The 19,831-nt window shown below is 33.5% G+C and overlaps 3 protein-coding genes and 1 non-coding gene across 7 annotated transcripts; 3 read left to right on the forward strand and 1 right to left on the reverse strand.

The window, feature by feature from the left end:
* Positions 1 to 11,357: 11,357 nt before the first annotated feature.
* On the forward strand, positions 11,358 to 15,607 carry LOC101207883 (scarecrow-like protein 13). 4 transcript variants are annotated; one of them, XM_004134753.3, is made up of 4 exons: positions 11,358 to 11,510; positions 12,480 to 14,842; positions 14,929 to 15,255; positions 15,337 to 15,607. In XM_004134753.3, exon 2 carries the CDS (start codon positions 12,687 to 12,689, stop codon positions 14,310 to 14,312), a length of 1,626 nt encoding a protein of 541 aa, XP_004134801.1. In that variant the 5' UTR covers positions 11,358 to 11,510; positions 12,480 to 12,686; the 3' UTR covers positions 14,313 to 14,842; positions 14,929 to 15,255; positions 15,337 to 15,607. The 4 variants fall into 4 exon arrangements, with proteins under 4 accessions (XP_004134801.1, XP_031743927.1, XP_031743928.1 ...); XM_031888067.1 differs by having other exon boundaries at positions 14,953 to 15,255; XM_031888068.1 differs by lacking the exon at positions 11,358 to 11,510 and adding an exon at positions 11,552 to 11,689.
* LOC101212529 lies at positions 14,946 to 15,623 on the forward strand. Its single transcript, XM_031887050.1, has 2 exons — positions 14,946 to 15,255; positions 15,337 to 15,623. The coding sequence occupies exons 1-2, from the start codon at positions 14,946 to 14,948 to the stop codon at positions 15,621 to 15,623; spliced, it is 597 nt and encodes a 198-aa protein (XP_031742910.1).
* A 778-nt stretch (positions 15,624 to 16,401) lies between these two features.
* Positions 16,402 to 18,664, forward strand: LOC101207635 (pentatricopeptide repeat-containing protein At4g16470). Its single transcript, XM_004134752.3, has 2 exons — positions 16,402 to 16,958; positions 17,211 to 18,664. Exons 1-2 carry the CDS (start codon positions 16,822 to 16,824, stop codon positions 18,532 to 18,534), a joined length of 1,461 nt encoding a protein of 486 aa, XP_004134800.1. The 5' UTR covers positions 16,402 to 16,821; the 3' UTR covers positions 18,535 to 18,664.
* Positions 18,665 to 19,385: 721 nt separating this feature from the next.
* Positions 19,386 to 19,476, reverse strand: LOC116404833. Its single transcript, XR_004217933.1, has one exon. It is a non-coding gene; the product is annotated as a small nucleolar RNA SNORD96 family (small nucleolar RNA).
* Positions 19,477 to 19,831: the final 355 nt, after the last annotated feature.

Here is a 19,831-nt window from a genome sequence, read left to right on the forward strand (position 1 = left end):
TAGAAAAGGGGAATAATGAGAATGGGGTTGGAAGGGGGAAAAGAACAAGAAGAAAAGGGTTAAAAAAACATAAAATCTAAAGAGTGGAGGGTGGGGAAAGTGAAAAAGGGTTTGGAGGAAAAAACAAGGGAATGTTGTTAAATAGCACATGGAAGGGTGTGTTTGGAGGAATAATAGGTTTTGGTGATGCTCTGTCACTTTGTCCCCAAAAAGCAATCTCCTTTTTTCTTCTTCTTTCTTTCTTTCTTTTTCTTTTTCTTTTAGTTTTTAACTTTAGAGATGATGGAGACCCTTTTGCCTCTCTCTCCCTCTTCTATTATTTTTATTAAGGATCATTTGTATATACTACGATGAAATATTGAACGTTGGATTTGTGTGACAGAAACAACCATGGTTCATATTATATATCTTCACAATAACATGATATAACACTATGGTTCTATCTAAAATGTCGTGTCAGGTTATCGAACATAGTTGTTCTCTCTTAAGACTTTACGTTAGTTTTTCTTATATATATTCAAGTAATTAACGTGAAATTGTGAACGAAATTTTTTGTTGTTTATTTATTATGGTTGTTGTCATTTTCTATTGTTTAGATTTGTTGGGAGGTGTTTGTTGGTAAAGAGATATTGGGAAGAAAACGAATGAGAATGGGGCGGTGCAAGAGCTATGGAGCTAGAAGACAGAAGCTATATAGAGCATGAGAATGAATTGGGGAACTCCCAACAAAAAAAGAAAAACACTTACAATGGAACTACCTACTAAAAGGATTTATCTTTCTCTCTTCTTTTCTTGATTTTTTTTTCTTTCTATTTAGTCTTCATATTGTTTTTAAAAGTATTAGGATATCAATTTCAAAATATTAGCATTTATATGATATAATATAAAGAATGGAGTAACGAGGTGGTTTTTCATATTTAAATTATAAAAAAAAAACTTATATATTTGAAAACTATAATTGTATTGTTTAAATATATATATCACCATAATATTGAAATTGGAACATTAAAAATGATAGTAAGAATATTTTATTGAAATATATGAAGAAGCTATTTTTCTTTAAATTAAGATTGTATTGGAAAATATTCGCCAGAAAATTAAATGGAGAATTAGCTCCGAAGTTGGACTCATTGATGAAGATGCATATTATTAAAAAGGTAGTGGTGGGGTTATTTCAATTACAAAAACTTTAAAATAAAATAATTAAATAAGCAGATATATATATATATATATATATATAATAAAAGTAAAAATAAGAAGAAGAAAAGAAAAGGGGGGTGTGTGTGGGTGGAAGTGCATAGTAAGAAGTTAATTGATTGAACAATAATAATAATGTATGAGAAAGAAAGACAAAGATAGCAACGACGACACCACATTCCAATTTTATTTATTTTTTGATAAGAAAAAAGAAAAGAAAAGAGTTGTATGGTTATTTTGTCATAAAGTATTTGGCCGAGAATGGCATGCTCTACCCAAAGCTGCAGATACCCACAAACACACACCCAAACCTGTTGGATTAGATGCTTCGCTTAGCCCCTCCCCCTCCCCCCCTCCCCCCTCCCACACACACACACACATCCACACTCTTTCTTTTCTTTAATTTAATTCTTTTCAATTCCTTCTTCTCTTTTTTGGGCTTCGAAATTCGAAAGATTGATAAGAAATAAAGAAATTGCCTTTTTCTTTTTCTTTTTCTTCTTTGTGTGTTTTTTTTATACACATTACACAACAACGCGTGCATGTCCATGCAATTTTTTTAAAAGAAAAAGTGCACAAATTATTTCTACTTTTTACCATATCCATTTTCCAATATTCTTTTTAATTCATTCATTCATTATTATTAATATTATTATTCCTCTAATTAAGGGTTCTTTTATGTTAAAACTTGCCTTAACTACTCTTACCATATACGGATACAACTCCTTTTGTCTTTAATATTATATAATCTCTTCTCCCTTTCTCTCTCTCTTTTTCAATTCATTTATTCATTCTTTTACCATTTAGGGTGTTCATCTTCATACCATTCCATAACACAATAACTCAAAAAATTCGTTGGATTCAGTTAGTTGCTATTTATTGGTTTACTTTGTGATTTTTTTTTTTTTTTTTTTGATGTTTGGGTTGGTGATTGGGACTTTTGCTTGTTGAATAATTACATTTATACACTATGTTAGATATTAAATATAATCTATTACGGTTTAAAAAGATACGTCGCCTTTGATTAATAAGTGAGAATCGTTATCTTGTCAACTTATGGCAATGTCATATATCATAAGTTTTAATTGTTAAGACTTTGTTTTATGATGAACTTCTAATGTTTTTTTTCCTTTTAGGATCGTTGGGCTCTTGTTTTTTGTTTTTATTTAAAGTTTGTAATAGATATACTAGGTATTTGATATTTGGCCTTTGAGTTTTTATGAAATATAATTTTAGTCATTTGTTATGTGTTGTGACGTTGTAGATAAAGGTAAGTTTTTGAAATCAATAATAATGGTTGGATCACGACTTAATCTAAGTATCCAACCCAACTGTAATTTTAAGGGTTGGGTGGAAGATTATATATGTTTAGTACGATCAATTGATCCAACCAACTCAAATGTTTAGATTGGTTTAAAAAGTTCTCGAACTCAATAATTGTACAAACCCTAGTTGTTGTCGAGCATGGATAAGAAATTGAGGGGATAAAATAATGTATTATTTAACTATTTGGGTTTCAATTTTAGTTTTCTTTCTTTTATATATAGATTTTATTTTTCTTCCAAATGATGCTTAAGTTTTCAGTTGTCAATATCATGCATTTCAAGTTTTATTCAGCTTTGTATAAAGTTTCCCTTTAAGGTACTCTTTTCTCTGGTTTTTTCTCTCCATAATTTTGACTACGTTTTTCAAAAGTTTGCTATTTCTTTTGTGCTGTGTGTAGGCCATTTTTGTACAAATAATGGTGTAATAAAGTGGATTTTGAAATGTTTGAAAGCCTGTCTCTCTCTCTCTCTTTTTTTTTTTTATAGCTACCCAAGGTTCTGAGAATCTAACACCAAACCCTTGTGTCATCGTTAAATTAAAATTATTATCACAATCCATATCTCAACCCTAAATATCTTAGATCTTTCTTTAAACTTAGTTTGACAAAAGCAGCATTAGTCAAGTATGATCATACAAAATCGAAACTATTATCAATCGTCACACTCCAATCATAAACGTAGGAGAATTATATTGGTGGTAATGGTAAGTGGTAAAATGGGTAGCTAGACAACCTACCAAATCTGTCCCATCAACTTTGTTGAGGATTAATTCGTACATTCAATAGACAAACAAGAGCAGCCAAATTTGAAGATATGAAACACAGCTAAGATCAAGTCTTTATTTGTACCAACTGTTTCTTTATTTCAAAATTTTGGTATTCTATAATAAATTGTATTCTTTTTTCATTATATTGTTGTTAAAAGTTAAAACTATATATAATAAACGACATTTACAAGCTCTCTAATAGAAAGAGTAAGTTTATTTAATATAAAAACAACAGATTAAATCATAATAATAACAATAACAACATAATAAGATTGACTCAACAATAATAACTTTTTTTAGGAAAAGAAATCTAATAACAAAAGAAATATGGTAAATGAGATCATACCTAACATTGTGTTATCATTTATTAATTAGTCTATTAAACGCAGTAATGTTTGATTTTCTTTTTTTCCTTTTGAGTACAATAAAATAAAAGGGATAAAGGAATTTGAACTACAATTATCAATTGAACTAAACTATTATTGGTTGACAACTACAATTGATTATTTAAAAAAAAAAAAAAAAAGTTGAGGTTATAAGTTATAATATTAATAGATTAAAGGACAATATGTATATGGGTTTAGGGTTTAGGGTATTTGTTGGGCTCATATTTCTCTTTCTTCTCTTGAAACAGGAAGCAAAGTAGAGCAAACCCTGACGTTCCTTCCTCCCCTCAGAACTTTGTGCACATGATACAAGCAGTAAGAATTATTGGTGGGTAGAAAGTTTTTGAGAGTGGGGTGTGATGAATATCATTAATAAATGAAGTAATTTGTTTGAATGGTAACAAATTTCAGCCCTGAAATTATGGTTTGATTATTTGTCCTTGATGTTAAACTTTTGGTAATTGAATAATATCTATAAATAATGTTGTTAATAATGCATGGTGGTTGTTGTATAGTATTGTTTTCCCTCGATGGCTCCGTAATCTTGCTGTTTTCTCATCTTATTTTTAATTTATTAGTTCCTATTAACAATTTTTAAATAAATAAAGAGTCTTAATTTATTTTTCTTTTATTACAAAATTATTCTCTCCCATATTCCAACAACGTCGTCTTCATTCAACCTACAAAACTACTCCATATTCTTAGTCTTCTATTCTACAATAACTTTGTAATAGTTTTCACTCTTTGTTTGCATTCATTAAACAAAAATAAATAATAACTGTTTTTTTCTTTTCAAAATAGTTTTATCTTAATTCTCTTGAAACTTTTATTTAATGCACTGTCGTATAACTTCAATTAAATACAAATAACAAAGATAAATTTAATGCAATATATGTAATTATTCTCTCCCCGAATGGTTTCAAAGATATTTCGAGCGATGAGGCATTAGACCAAATGGTTTTGGGTTGGACCAACAATCTTATTTGTGGGCTCCCAACCAAAATGGACTTCCATTCAACTTTCTCTTTGTTCTCCAATAAGATGATTCCAACCAACTTTTCAATTATTAATTACAAATTCCAAACTATATACCAACATTTTAAAAAATTTACAAATATAACAAAGTTTATCAAATTCCATCAATGATATAACTCTATTACCGATAGACCATATTACAAAATTGATCTATCACTGATAGATCATACGAGTTTACCACTGATGCAAGTTTATCAACGATTATTTTGCTATATTTGCATTTTTTTTTTTTAACTGTGGCTCAATTCTTAATTATTATTTCTACAATGGTCCTCAATTACAATTTATCTATTAATTATCTAAAGAGACAATTAAATTGAAAATAATTTAGTGTATAAAAAAATTCATAAATATAACTAAATTTGTTAACATTATATACTTTACTATATTTGTAAATTTTTAAACATGTTGCTATATAATAATTACTTTTATTTATACGTATTTAAATCATAAATTTTTGGTTAATCCTTTTAACAGCAAGAAAGTCCAACTAACAATATTGTCCACCCTAACTTTAGAATTGTATCAAATAAAATTTACAAACTAATAAATGTATCAAATTAACTCTCCAATTTTCATAATATAGGATTTTTTATCTTTCTCCAAAATTTGGTTGAACATACATCATCTTGTGCACAAGTGTAAACCAATTTAGATTATATATATATATATATATATATATATATATATATATATATATATATTATGAAGTGCATTTGAAAACCATTCATACATCAGTTTTCAAATGCGTGTAAGTTAATTTCATCCACAGTTAGTTTTACAAGATAGGATTAAGGATTATTGAATTGAAGTTAATACATATTGGACGATTCACTTAACTGATCTAATATTAGTCTCACACATCAAGTTTTTCCTTTTTTTTCCTTGTAAATTAATGCACTCACACAAGTTGTTCAAATGTTTAAAACTAATTATCAAATTTCTAAGAAATAAATTTATACTAATTATTAAATTATTAACTATCAATATAATTAATTAATTAATTAGTAGTTTTATTTTAGATATTCTTCACTGTTTACTTAAAAGGAGTAGAGACATATCACAAAAGAAAGCTATCATTTTATATATATTGATATATATAGTTAATGGGCATAAAGGATATACATAACAATAAGTTGATTTTCTTTCCAATTTCTTTAATTCAATGATTCTAAAGGTATAAGTTAATGTTTTCCCTAAACTTATTTTAAGTTGGTAATGAACATTTGGAATAGTAATACACATGTATTATATTGAATGGAGTAACATTGGTTGGTTTTTTAAAAGTGAAGAAATTCAATCTTCTTTATTAGTCTAGAAAAGTATGGAACATAGAGGTGGATAATGAGTTAAAAAGGTTGAAATGAAAAGATTATGGTAAGAATATGTGGAACGTTGAAGTCACTTTCATGTTTGAGTTGGTGGAAGAAGCGGTGGGATTGATTGATCATTTGATTCATATATATTATTCGTTTTCATCCCTACATTATCCCTCCAATCACCAATCCTATCTTTGCTTATCCCTTCTCTTATTCTTATAATCTTAATCTTTATTTTATTTTATTTCCTTTTCCCTTTTCTCTTTCTCTTTCTCTTTTTCTTTTTCTTTTTCTTCTTTTACTTTTCTTTTGTCTTTTTTCCAAACGTAACCAAACCAAAAAGAAAAAGCGAATTGTTCCCAACACACACGTTTGCATGGTTTTTTTTAAAGAAACTATGAAAATCCCAAATGAATCCATAGATTTCATTTCGATACACCATCATGGAAACATCAACTCTATTAACTTCCTTCCACCTTCTCCCTTTTTCTTTACCTTCATGTCGACCCTACATCTTTAACCCTTTCCCATTCTCCAACCTCTTTAAAGGCAAACATTCGACACTTAAAATTGACAGATAAAGTAAACACTTTTATACCATTACTTTTTTAAAAATATATTGATTTTCACTTCACGTGTCAGTCTTACAAAATGGATAGTTCATGGTTAAAGTAAATACATGGATGATTATTACAAAGAAAAAAAATGTGATTAATAGTCTAAATTGACTCATTCGTGAAATTTTGAAGATTTAATTATGATTTTTAAATTGAGTTTTGGTTATCATAACACGAAATGAAAGAAGATGTAAGTTTATATAATTGATAGCTTGAGGACTAAAATGATATCAGGGGGCTTTTGGGGTGTAATGTGAAAATGATATATTCTTTTAATTTAATTAATTAATTAGTTATAATCATGATTTAAAATTAATTAGAGGAGTTGATGAATACGGGAGTTGAAATTACGGACTTGGTCGTCGCACGTGCTTTCCGTCTCTCCATATATGACGTGGATGGATGACTCGTGTGGTGGCACCTTGTTTGCGTCATCTTTTACTTTGAGAGAAGTGATTGTTGTACCGCTGTGGTGATCAAGTGAGGCCTCACAGCCCCATTTTTGAACCATATCACATTCCCACTTCCACGTGAAACCATAATCCACCAATAAGTACTTTAAGTTACTTTCTAACCTTTTTTTCTTTTTTAAATTACAGAAAAATCCACGTTGGGGGTGATATATATATATATATATATATATATAAAGATAAAGAGGATGGTATAATTACAAAGTTAAAGAACTGGTATACCAAAAAATAGCCAAAATAAAAGAAACCTTTCAGTCATTTGTGTTTTGATTATAGATTCCCGCAGAAGTTGGTGTCGTCGACCAATTGTTTATCACTACAGTTTGGAATGGGCCACACTGACCATTATAATTTTATTTTTTAAAGAAAATAAAATAATATAATAGGGAAATTAAAAAAATGGATTTTGTTTCCTTGCACACAAAAAGATTAGCCATGTCCTTATCAACTTAATTACAACCTCATCCATAACCTCATTTGTCGCTCGGTAATCCTCACCCAAACATTCCTAATCATATCTACATTTATTTTTAACTTAATTTGAGGGGGAAGGAGGGATATCTCACAGTCTAAACGGTGTTAGAGCTTGGGGTGTAGTGTGGCGAGATGTTATTGGTCTGAAAATGCAAGTAAGCGCGTACGGAAGCCGTGACGGGCTTTTCGGTGAGTGACGGTGATGGAGAATTTTATGACGTCATGGTTAGCGCGTAGAGTACTGTAGTATTAACCTATACCATCAACCACCGGATTCCTGCTCTGGGGAAACGTGGCTGAACCTTCGAAAATGCCACGTCATTAATGTATTATTATTATAAAAGTGAAATTGAATGCTGCTTCTTCGCAGATCCCGAGGATTGTGTTGCCAGGTAGGAGAGGTTTTTAATCAAATACTCCAACTTCGGTTGTTAACTACGAAAATGCCATTTTTAATGGAAAGCGTGTCAGACAGCCCCTTGCTTTTGTCCATTTCACCCCTCGATTCACGACTATGACCTCCATACGTTCCTCTTTTTGGCTTTCCCTACTCGAATCCTCGTTTTTTAGCATTTCCAAACTAGAAGAATATATACCTTTTTTACACAATAAAATCATGTAATATTAACCATTTTAAATGAACAACATAAATTTTGTACACATCCACAACCATCTTATTAATTGGTAACTTAAATAACCCTCCTCCAACCTCCATGTACTTCAATCCAACTGCAAAATTTAAAATGTTTTTCTCAAAGTTCTGCTCAAGGTCAATGAGTACATATGATCATGGTTGTTTCGAGAGTCTTAACACTGCTGTTTCTAGGAATGAAATTTAGATCAGCATGCTGATGAACACAACTTAGATAGTAGTCATGAAACCCTCATTTTTATTTCTCATTTCTGCCTTTTTTTTTTTCTTCTTAAGATAAGAGACCATAAATAAATCAACACACAATGTTAAAATTCTAAGGTTAATTATGTGAATTAAGAGTTATAATGTAAAAACCCACGGAGTATGGAATACATTTTACCGATTAAATGAAATTACTTACGCAAAGTTTGATTAATGGAATAATTACTTGAATATATTCCTCCAAAAGTTGATTAGCACGATAATTATAAAAATTTGAGGATAATAGAAAATTCTTCAAACCTAATACCTCCCCGACGTACAAGCTGGGCCACTGATTAGAGTCAAATTCAATAATTAATTGAAACCACATAAGCTTTAAACTTTGAAGTCTTCCTTTTCAAAATCTTTTATTCAAGACCACGAACCCCAAGTCATCTTAATTACCTAAATAATTCAATTAAACTAATCTATAGTTGTATTATTTTGAACAATCCCCCTCACTTTCAATTTGGGGTATTTTTAATTAAATAAAAACAGCGTTGTTTTTTTGGAGGTTAGTTGAAATTGTAGGTACATTTTCTTCCAAATTGATAGTACAAAAGTGAGAAATTATAATAACTTTATGAAATCAGTGGGCGTTTGAATTCTAATCTCTGACCAAACAGCTTCTCTTTTTCAATATTTTCTTCCCATTCTATCTTTTCCCCTCTCATTTTGATCAATTTCTTCCTTTTGACCAAAGTTTTGTTTTATTTTTCAATTCAATAATATATACTATAACTTTTACAATTGGAAATAAACAAAACAAACATTTAATTGACTGATCAATTTGTTGTATTTTCATCATTTAAATCCCAAGTCAACATAATCTTTAATTTTGTTTTAACGTTATTGTTTGGTTTATGGACTATCTTGAAATATAATAAAGAAATTTATGAGAACTAGTTATATACTGACGATCATGTGATGTATTGTATTTGTCATGGATTATTTTGATCAGAAGAGAACAAACAATAATGAGGAAAAACTGGGTCAAGAAAGGAAGAAAGTTGAGCATTGGGTCTTGGGTTGGCCTCGTTTCGAAGTATTGAGACTGAAACCCCGGTCCATTTTATGAGAGGTGTCATTACATCCTTAATTCGATTCAATAAATTCACGAAATATGTTCGGTGTAACTTATTTATGGAGCTAATCTTGAAAAGAATTAAAAGACAAAGATACTTTAAGCTTATTATAACTCATTGAGTGATAATTTTAATCTCGTCCTAAAATTTGAAAATTTTGTATGAATGTCTGATTTTCTCACTTAAACATCAAAGAGAGTGTATAACGAACACTACATTGCTGTACATATTTTCTTTTTAATTGACGGATCACATTTATCTTTTCTTCAAACAATTAATTCTCGTTTGATATTACATCAAATTTAAGTTACATTATTCACCTCTATGCAAAAACATAATAAATCAAACAAACTCCCGACATTACTGTGCTTCAATTTTTAATCTACTATGACTTTTAAATGGACGATAATGATTACACTACTACATAGTAATAAGAAAACCCATATGAATTTTGAAAAAGAAATGTTTGAAATGGACTGTATCGAATTCACATTCTTATTCCCACCATGCAAAATTTGTAGCCTTAGTGAAGTCATTATTAATATATACATACAAATACGTGGGGCTATTTTAACCTATTATAATTTCTTATCTCAAAAAGAACAATTTCGTTTTATGTATAATTTTAACAAGGTTTGAGTGAAATTATATACAAATTAATTTGTGAAAGAAAATATCATGAACTTTTTGTTTCTCTCAATAATTACTTATTGTTGTCTTGTACAAATTTCTTACCTACACAAAACGTTATATGCATGAAAATTTTGAGAACCGTAATTATTTTATACTTTGTAATGTCATTATTTTTCTTTTTAATTTGTGAATACACTATGAAAATCATAAGGTCAAGATTATGATTATAGTTTTTTTTTTTTTTATTAAAGATATTAAATGATTTAATTTGGTGGGTTGGTCTGAATGAATTGGCACATGCCCACAATTAGCCTTGACCAAAATAATTGAAAATTTATTCCTTTGCTTGAAAACAATATACATAAATTTGACCAATTTCACAAATCATTTTCAAGATGGGACACAAATAATAATACACATTCTTCACGAGGATGACAATTGGCAGCTGTTATTTACAAGAAAACTTTCTTCATGTTATTATCATCCGTTTATTTTATGTATACATTTTTGCAAGAGAGAAATTTCTATGTTATACAAAAGAAAAAAAAATAGAGTTTGGTATTGTTATCTTTTAGTTGTGTTTTTTAAACCATGCACGTAAGTCAAATTTACAAAACAATTTAATTATAAATTCAAGATAAATCAAAATGTAATTAAGTCAATCAATAATTCAACTACCTTTTCCAAATGAAACTTAGTTGAATTAGTGTATCAATTAAAAACAAGTAGCCTAAGTTTAACAACGGTTCTAGTCAACTACAATTTGATAATTTAGATTTTATCTTTTAATATATCAACTTTGAAGCTTAATTACAAAAAGAAAAATATAAAGAAATTAGAAATGTATAGATAAAAATAAAATAAGAAGAAACCACGTGGACGAGCAGATGAGGTAGTTGGAATTTTATTATCCTAGTCGGAAAATAAATAATAATATAGTAATTATGGGATTTTTATTGGCGTAATTTGTTATTTAAAAAAGGAATTGAGATGTAATAGATTACGTTAGCGAAGAGGTATGTGAGGAAGAGGGGCATAGATTCCTCCAAAAGCAACAAAGAGAAAATGAAATTCTTGGGGGCTAAACCGTCCAAAAAGAAAAATACTTCAAAGGGTATTTTCGTTAATATATTACCATCCTAGGGGCAATTCTTTCTTTTCAACCTTTATGAACCGCCATATAAAGGCGTATGCCACTCGACGGGGCTTCTTTATTTGTCATCGCCTTCACCAGATACTGCTTTACATTTCCTTTACCGTGACTTGTGCAACAAGCGTTTCAGTGTTTAACCCCCGCTTCCATCGAAGGTATACAATCGTTTTCTTTTTCTTCGTTTTTTCCGTTGATTCTCTGTTTAATTGGCGGTCCGGCGGGGAGATTCTGGCCGTCACCATCACTCTCTTCTTTTTATTTGTTTTTTTATTTTATTTTTTTATTTATAGTTATGGATAACTGTTTGTGAGTTTGACTTCTAATTTGGTGTTCGGTGAGTTTCTTTGGTTTCTCCAATTCTTCTTTGCTCTGTGTTCCAAATTTGACCAGCTGTTCTTTGGATTTCTAACTTTACTGCTCCGCGCTTTGGTTGATTTCTCGCGTTCACTGAAAAACTCGTGATGCATTCCTCTTCTTCTTTCTCTGACTCGTTGATTGTTTTTTATTTTTATTGAACGTGCTGCCTTTCAGGTAGGTACTAATTGACCAGGGACTTGGCTTTTTTGAGTTTCTGAATCGAAACTCGCAAAACTAGTTTTTGTGCCATCTGCTAATGTACTTGATTTGCTCAAACGGCGTGATTTTTTAGATTTATGTCCCTTGTTAGCTTTTTATCGAGTTGTGGCTATTTTATGGAGTATTCGTGTTGTCTTTTCTGGTAATTAGTTGTGTATTATGTGAAGAAATGGTGTTTCGAGTGAAAAATTTTGTGCTGATTTATCCAACCGTGATTTCTGGTGGTGATTGAAACGGAAGAGATCTTTTATCTTTCTAGTGAGCATATTGCCTTTTATTTCGTAATTTTTAAGGGGATACGGAAAACTTCTTCATTTTTTAAAAAAAATTATAGGCCGAAGATGTTGAAACGTTGTATTTTGACTCAATTCGTAGAAAGTTTCTTCTGAGAATTTGGGTTTTTTACCCTGTATTTGTGTTCATGCATGTTTGATGTGATAGTGTAGGATCTAATTTGTGGTTTCAATTTTGGACTCCGGCGCTTACTTGTATTGTTTGGTTCAACAATTTTAATTCTGTGGTATTGATTTTTGTTCTGTTATCTGCAGATTTTGGGGATTCTTCGATATTCCAGTTTTTACCGGTAAAGAAGGCAACTGCCTTAACTACTGCAGAGCATATAAGAATTTTGAGTCCTAAAATGTCTGCCTAGGAGTTGTTACTAGACTCCACTGAGCCCAAGTCCTGGAAACGCTTCTAATACCAACTGCTAGCGGTGAATATATTCTTGCTTTGGGCTCATTTCTGATTTCTTAATGCAAGCATCTCAGAATCGGCAGGCTTCATCTATGATCCATGAGATGGATCCGTACTATTTATCTGGTTTTCACGTATTGGGAAACCACGTCTCTCCTGACGCAAGCAGCCAGGGAAACAGTGTTAACTTCTCTTCCTATAAGGATCAGTTCTTTACTCTGGAATCATTCCCGGCTACTGCTGATCTGAGTGGCTCTAATTCTCCTTCTACTGGGAGTGTTCTGTCGTCTAGGAGCCCCTTCTCACCTCAGGGTTCTCAATCATGCTCATCAGATCAACACCATTCCTTTGAGAACACATGTGGATCACCAATGAGTGGATGCTCTGTAACTGATGAAGACAACGACATAAAGCACAAGCTTAAAGAATTAGAAATTTCTTTGCTGGGGCCTGAATCCGATATTGTGGATAGCTGCTACTGTTCTTTCAGGGGTGGGGCGCATCGAGATGCTTCAGTGGCAAGGCGGAACTGGAATCAAGTGGTTGAAATGATTCCTAAACTAAATCTTCAGGACACGCTTATCCATTGTGCCCAAGCAATTCATGATTCCGATCTAAATGTGGCAACACTTTTTATGGATGTTTTAGGGCAGATGGTTTCCGTCTCTGGCGACCCATCCCAGAGATTGGGAGCTTACTTGTTGGAAGGGCTTAGAGCAAGGTTGGAACGATCTGGGAGTGCAATATACAAATCCCTAAAGTGCAAAGAGCCAACAAGCTCTGAACTAATGTCATATATGTCTATTCTATTCCAGATCTGCCCGTACTTCAAATTTGGTTACACATCTGCTAATGCTGTAATTAGGGAGGCCATGGTCAATGAACCCATAATCCACATCATTGATTTTCAGATTGCTCAGGGTAGTCAGTATATATCTCTCATCCAGGATCTTGCCAATCGGCCCGGCGGACCCCCAGCTCTTCTTCGCATTACAGGTGTGGATGATTCCCAATCAGCTCATGCTCGAGGAGGGGGACTACAAATTGTGGGACAGAACTTAGCTCAGCTGGCTCAATCAAAAGGAATTCCCTTCCAATTTCATGCTGCTGCAATGTCCGGTTGTGACGTTGAACACAGTAATCTTATAATACAACCAGGAGAAGCATTGGCTGTAAATTTTCCATACACCTTACACCACATGCCAGATGAGAGCGTGAGCACACAGAATCATCGAGACCGGCTTCTTAGGCTGGTTAAAAGTCTCTCACCGAAAGTAGTAACCATTATTGAGCAGGAATCCAACACCAACACATCCCCATTCCTTCTTCGCTTCATAGAGACACTAGATTATTACACTGCTATGTTCGAGTCAATAGATGTAGCTCGTTCAAGAGATGACAAGCAGAGAATCAGGGCAGAGCAACACTGTGTGGCCCGAGACATAGTGAACATGGTAGCTTGTGAAGGGTTCGAAAGGGTAGAACGTCATGAACTCCTTGGCAAATGGAGGATGAGAATGAGAATGGCTGGTTTCACTCCATATACAATGAGCCCATCCGTTACTGGAGCTGTTAGAAATATGTTGAGAGATTTCAATGAGAACTACAGACTCCAAGAAGTTGATGGAGCTATCTACCTTGGATGGAAAAACAGAGCAATGGCAACCGCATCTGCATGGAGATGAAAGCTTTTAAAAGTCTGAATCCAATTGCGTAATTAGATCATGTAAAATTTTGCTCTCGAGCTTTCCTTTACAAGTAATTTTTAAGAGCCATGGAGCGATGGTAACCCATACAGATTTATAGAATGTGAGGTTAAAAAAAGCTCTTACTGTTCGTAGGAAGGATCCCAAATGTTGAAACCTGCTGTAAATTTTCTAACTTTGGCTAAAGAATTTTGTCCTCGTGTTAAAACACTATAGTTTATAAAGATAAATCGCATTATAGTATCTTATTACATTAATCACTCTATTTAATACCAGAAAGATGTGGTGCGTTTTGTTCGGATGTTCTAAGAATCTCTCTCCCTTAGTCTAATTTTGCACAAATGATTAAACGTTCGTACGATAAATTTAACTGATGTTTAGGTGTCAGAGAGCTGAAGGGTTAGATCTTTGCCGTAAATTTGTCTCTGACAGCTCTATCATTTCCATTTGTGTAAGGGAAAAAAAGCCTCTTCCTCCTCTTCCTCCTCTTCCAATTATCCTAAAATCAGGTACAATCAAAATGCTGGTTCTTTAAATTTTCTGATTAAGATCATGTTTCAGGTGTGTTAATTCTGTTTATTGTTCGTTTCATAAGGAATTTCATTAATTTCAATGGAAGGATGGGCAATGCAGAGGGAGAAAGAGCGAGAACGACGACGTATAAGGGACAGAGAAAGAAGATCGTCAATGAGCATTGAACAGAGAGAGAGGCATCTCGCAAGACGTCGTCGAAACTACCAAATACGAAGATTGAAATATCGAAATGGGAAAACCACAAATCCAAGCTTTTCTGGAACAAATTCATTTAAGGCGGTCTCAGAAACTTCCATTGCAGAGCTTGATCTGCAACAAAATGGGCTTATGCTCGTCGGTTTCAATCACGAACAAGAATCCTTAAATCCAGATTCCATAACGTCTTCCAGTAAGATCTGTTTTTTGAAGATACCAATATGGTGAGATGATTTTCTCTTGAGTTAATTTTCTTTCGGAATTTAATGAATAGGTTCTGAAATATTGGACCCAAGAGCTGAAATTCTCCAAGGGAGGGTACGTTTGAGTCATATTCGACGACTTGCACGTTCAATTGGGATTCACCAAATGTTTTCACAAGTAGAATCAACTTCCAATTGTAAGTCTGAGGATTCTAGCTTGGAATACGATCTTAATAGATCATCAAGATCGTTAAGGCGTGTCAAGCGTCTAGCGAGAATGATGAATTCATCTCTGAAACCATCTGCTGATGAATCTTCACAACATAAAACCACCATTGCAGGTTGTGCAAATTACTGAGCTTTATCCTCTCTTTTCAAACTTAGTTATGTGTTGGATTTACCTGTCTTGATGGATTAAATTGCAGGATAAAAAAAGGCCATGGGTTTTGTTTATAAAAAACCAATTGGTAAGGTGATAAGTAATTCATACAAGGTATCTTCGTCATTTGGGATTTCCAACAACAATCAAATCGTTGGTCTCCATTAATGAAATGTGATTCTAACGGGGATTTCACATCAGTTTGGTTGAATCTTTCTTATTAAAGGAAAGACAAGGGTACAAACATGCCCAAAAATGGAAGAAACAGAGGATGGCGGATCCGCTGGCTTGGCCTTTACAGGCGAGAGAGAAATTCAGAGTCTTCCAGCAAAAGAACAGAGAAGGAGGAGGATATTGTAACTTGTAAGATCATATACGTTGCACCATTGGTTGTGCAATTTTACTTACATGGAGGATTGAGGACATCACGAGTGAAAATTTGGAGGGTAGCAGGGATGGGGTTTAATATGCTTGTTTGAGCAGTTTACGTTGTTCTTGAAGGAATTAAAATTCAAAATTCTGGGTTTCTTCTTCTTTCCTTTTTGGAACATTTATAGTTGGGGTTTGGTTTCGTATGATTGGAGAATGAGAAATTGAGACATCAGTATTAAATTTTGATCTCTCATATGGTTTTAAAATCGACTCTATTGCTACATCAACCACAAAAGCAAAGAACCCTACACGAGGAGTCCTCTCCTCTTTCACTTCTCATTTTTCTCCATTTTTTTTATAGAAGAAGATACGCCCAACTCAAGTAACACATTTGTTGAGAAAGAAATATGGAATTAATCGATTGTGAACCAATTCAAAAGTGGATAGAAAAAAACGTGACCCATCTAATCGTCCCTCAAAAGAAAACGTATTTAGTATATTCGTTAGCTAAGTGACAATAAAACTATTTATAATATAAAGTAACAATCAAGTTTTATAGAAGTTTAGCCTTAGGGTTTAGGGTTAAACTGTTTTTGAAGTGTTAATCAGAAAGAAAGAAAGAATCTTGAACTGCCCCTGGTCGTTGGTGTCGCGAATGGCCTTCCATTTTGGAGCTTCCTTTATACGAACCTAAAACCTTCACCACTCAGCCGCTACACCTTCTCCTAATTCCCTTAAACCCCAACTTATCATTCCCTTCAATTCTCCATCCATCTCAATCCTTAATCCCTTCTCTTTCAACCACATGCTCAAATGTGCCTCTCCACTCACTCGCTCTTCTTTCTCCGCCGTGATTCATCTCATTTCCACGTCCATCGTACCCACTCAACTCCCCACTGTTCATCTCCCCCGCCGCCACAAATCTGAATTCGCCTCTCCCAGGTTCCTCTTTTTCTTCTTCATTTCTTAATTCAATGTTTAATCTTATATGCTCCCCGGCACAGTTCGTCTCTTTTACATTTCATAATTTCCTGCTTCGTACCGATATCCACATTTAATTTATCTGGCAATGCTTCCTTTTCAATTTAAGGTTTTGCATTTTTCTTGGTAATACTCTGCTTTGTTGTATAAAGAGTCCTCTTTTATTTCTCTTTAATTTGACGAACTTAAGTACTATCTCTTAGAAATTCCCAGCTTTCAGGTCAAGCCACACCACAAAGATACCTCATCCTGGGATAAAACGCTTAGGGGGCTATGTTTAACTGGGAAATTGGCGGAAGCTGTTGCACTTTTGTGCTGTATGGCCTTGCAATTTCACTCCAAAACTTACTGTCTTCTGCTACAAGAATGCATTTTCAGGAAAGAGTATATGAAAGGAAAAAGAATCCATGCCCAAATGGTTGTTGTTGGATATGTACCCAATGAATATCTCAACACCAAACTATTGATTTTATATGCCAAATCAGGTGACTTAGAGACTGCATACGTCCTTCATGAACATTTGTTGGAGAAAAGCCTGGTTTCATGGAATTCATTGATTGCCGGGTATGTACAGAAGGGGCTTGCTGAAGTTGGATTGGAGTTTTATTTAAAGATGAGACAAAGCGGTTTAATGCCTGATCAGTATACTTTTGCATCAGTTTTAAGAGCTTGTGCTAGTTTAGCTTCTCTGGAACACGGAAAGAGAGCACATGGAGTTTTGATTAAATGTCAAATTGGTGATAATGTTGTTGTGTCTAGTGCACTTGTAGATATGTACTTCAAATGCAGTAGCTTATCTGACGGGCATAAAGCATTTAACAAATCTTCAAATAGGAATGTAATCACTTGGACTGCTTTGATATCTGGGTATGGACAGCATGGAAGAATTTCTGAAGTTTTGGAATCATTTCATAGTATGATAAACAAAGGCTACCGGCCGAATTACGTCACTTTCCTTGCAGTTCTTGCTGCTTGTAGTCGTGGAGGCTTTGTGTCAGAGGCGTGGAATTACTTTTCTTTGATGACAAAGACCTATGGAATTGAACCAAGAGGGCAACATTATGCTGCCATGGCTGATCTTCTTGCCAGAGCTGGGAGATTGCAAGAAGCCTATGACTTTGTTCTTGATGCACCTTGCAAGGAGCACTCTGTTATGTGGGGTGCTTTGGTTGGAGCTTGTAAAGTTCATGAAGATGTAGATTTGATGAAACATGTTGCAGCAAGTTACTTCGAATTGGATCCTAAAAACTCAGGAAAGTTGGTTGTTTTCTCAAATGCTTTTGCCACATCCGGGTTGTGGGACAATGTTGAAGAGATAAGAGCTATGATGAAGAAATCAGGAATGAGTAAAGATCCTGGTTGCAGCAGAATAGAAATTCAAAGGGAATTCCATATTTTTGTCAAGGGCGATAAATCTCACAGAGAAACTGAGGAGATTTATAGAACCATTGACAGAATAACTCCAATTTTGAAGGATGCAGGATATATTCCTGAACTATGTGAAAAAACAGTGATAGAGGGATTAAGTTGGTGCTGAACTATACGAAACTGACGTTAAAATGTAGAAATGTCAATTAGAACACTCGTTGAAGTCCAAATTTTTGTAGTTTGAGGTTGTAGCAAGTTCACAATATATCACAATCTGATTAGTTTTGTTGGTTTCGTCCCATATGTTCTCAAAATAACATGATTACTCTGAGATGCACAAAGAGGTCAGGCTCTTGCACTACAAAGTGAAACGTGAAAAGGTGCGAAATTGTGAAGTAGGAGTTAGTTTGATGAGAGTCGTTGCCATGGGGTGAAACCGTGAGCTAACATTTTAACATATATGCAGTCGCAAGGTTTCATACTGCCAACTTGCCCAACTTACAGTAAGTTCTCCTCAATTGCGACTGGGGTGGGAGAAGTACTATAATTCATTCAACATAGAGAATTTCTCGTCGTTGGTGAGTTTACTAAACAAAGAACTGAATTTGATCATCTGTAAAACCAGTAAACAATATTTAATAGACCTATGTTGCAATTCAATTCCAATTCTATATAAACTGTACAACAATCCATGAGATTTCATAGAGACGTTCGGAAATGAAGTTTTATTATCAGTTGTCAATGAAGATAAAGCATCCGCTACATAGTGAGGCTTAGAACAAAAGTACATTATTATGATCTAACTTCCTAACCACAGCTTTCACAATCACATAAAGGTAAGATCAATGGAATCCGACTTCCTAACCACAGCTTTCACAAATCACATAAAGGTAAGATCAATGGAATCCGAATGCCAGCAGTCTCCAATGATGGTATGATGTTGATGTTATCCAGTTTCCACTTACAAGAATAACTGCAAAAGAGAAAAGCCAAAAGACAGAACAGAAGTACAAGAAAGAGAAGCCTCAGATCATCGGATTTGACAGCAAGGCTTGAAAAGCCATTCAGTCCCGAAAGATGGTATTTTGTTAACCGATATCATCATCAGCATATTACTAAAACACTATAAATAATAATGTAGGTCTCATGGCCAGTCCCAAGAAGTAAAGGCAGCAACGCTGCTCCACAAGGCAATGGAATATGATACCAACAGCCGATGGAGGTTCCAAACAGGAGCCATCGACATCGACTCTAATTTATTTGTGACGTTAACTCCGGCAATATACGAACATAACGTGTTCGCTCCATATCTAGTAAAGGATTGGATCTATAATCCCCCGCCACATAAAAACAATCAATTACACAACTTTTACAAGAGAGAAATTAAAATGTTTGTCTCATGGCCAGTCCAAGGTGGTAATTGCAGCGACGCTGCTCCACAAGGCGACGGAATATGAGACCACCCA

Source organism: Cucumis sativus, chromosome 6 (genome assembly GCF_000004075.3).
Source record: "Cucumis sativus cultivar 9930 chromosome 6, Cucumber_9930_V3, whole genome shotgun sequence".
Taxonomy (NCBI): domain Eukaryota; kingdom Viridiplantae; phylum Streptophyta; class Magnoliopsida; order Cucurbitales; family Cucurbitaceae; genus Cucumis; species Cucumis sativus.

Bases quoted from the DNA above. Each gene is read 5' to 3' on its own strand.
- LOC101207883 (XM_004134753.3), top strand. From the start codon at position 12,687: ATGCAAGCATCTCAGAATCGGCAGGCTTCATCTATGATCCATGAGATG.
- LOC101207635 (XM_004134752.3), top strand. From the start codon at position 16,822: ATGCTCAAATGTGCCTCTCCACTCACTCGCTCTTCTTTCTCCGCCGTG. The intron at 16,959-17,210 runs GTTCCTCTTTTT...AGAAATTCCCAG, and splicing joins TCTGAATTCGCCTCTCCCAG to CTTTCAGGTCAAGCCACACC.
- LOC101212529 (XM_031887050.1), top strand. From the start codon at position 14,946: ATGGAAGGATGGGCAATGCAGAGGGAGAAAGAGCGAGAACGACGACGT. The intron at 15,256-15,336 runs GTAAGATCTGTT...TTTAATGAATAG, and splicing joins AGATTCCATAACGTCTTCCA to GTTCTGAAATATTGGACCCA.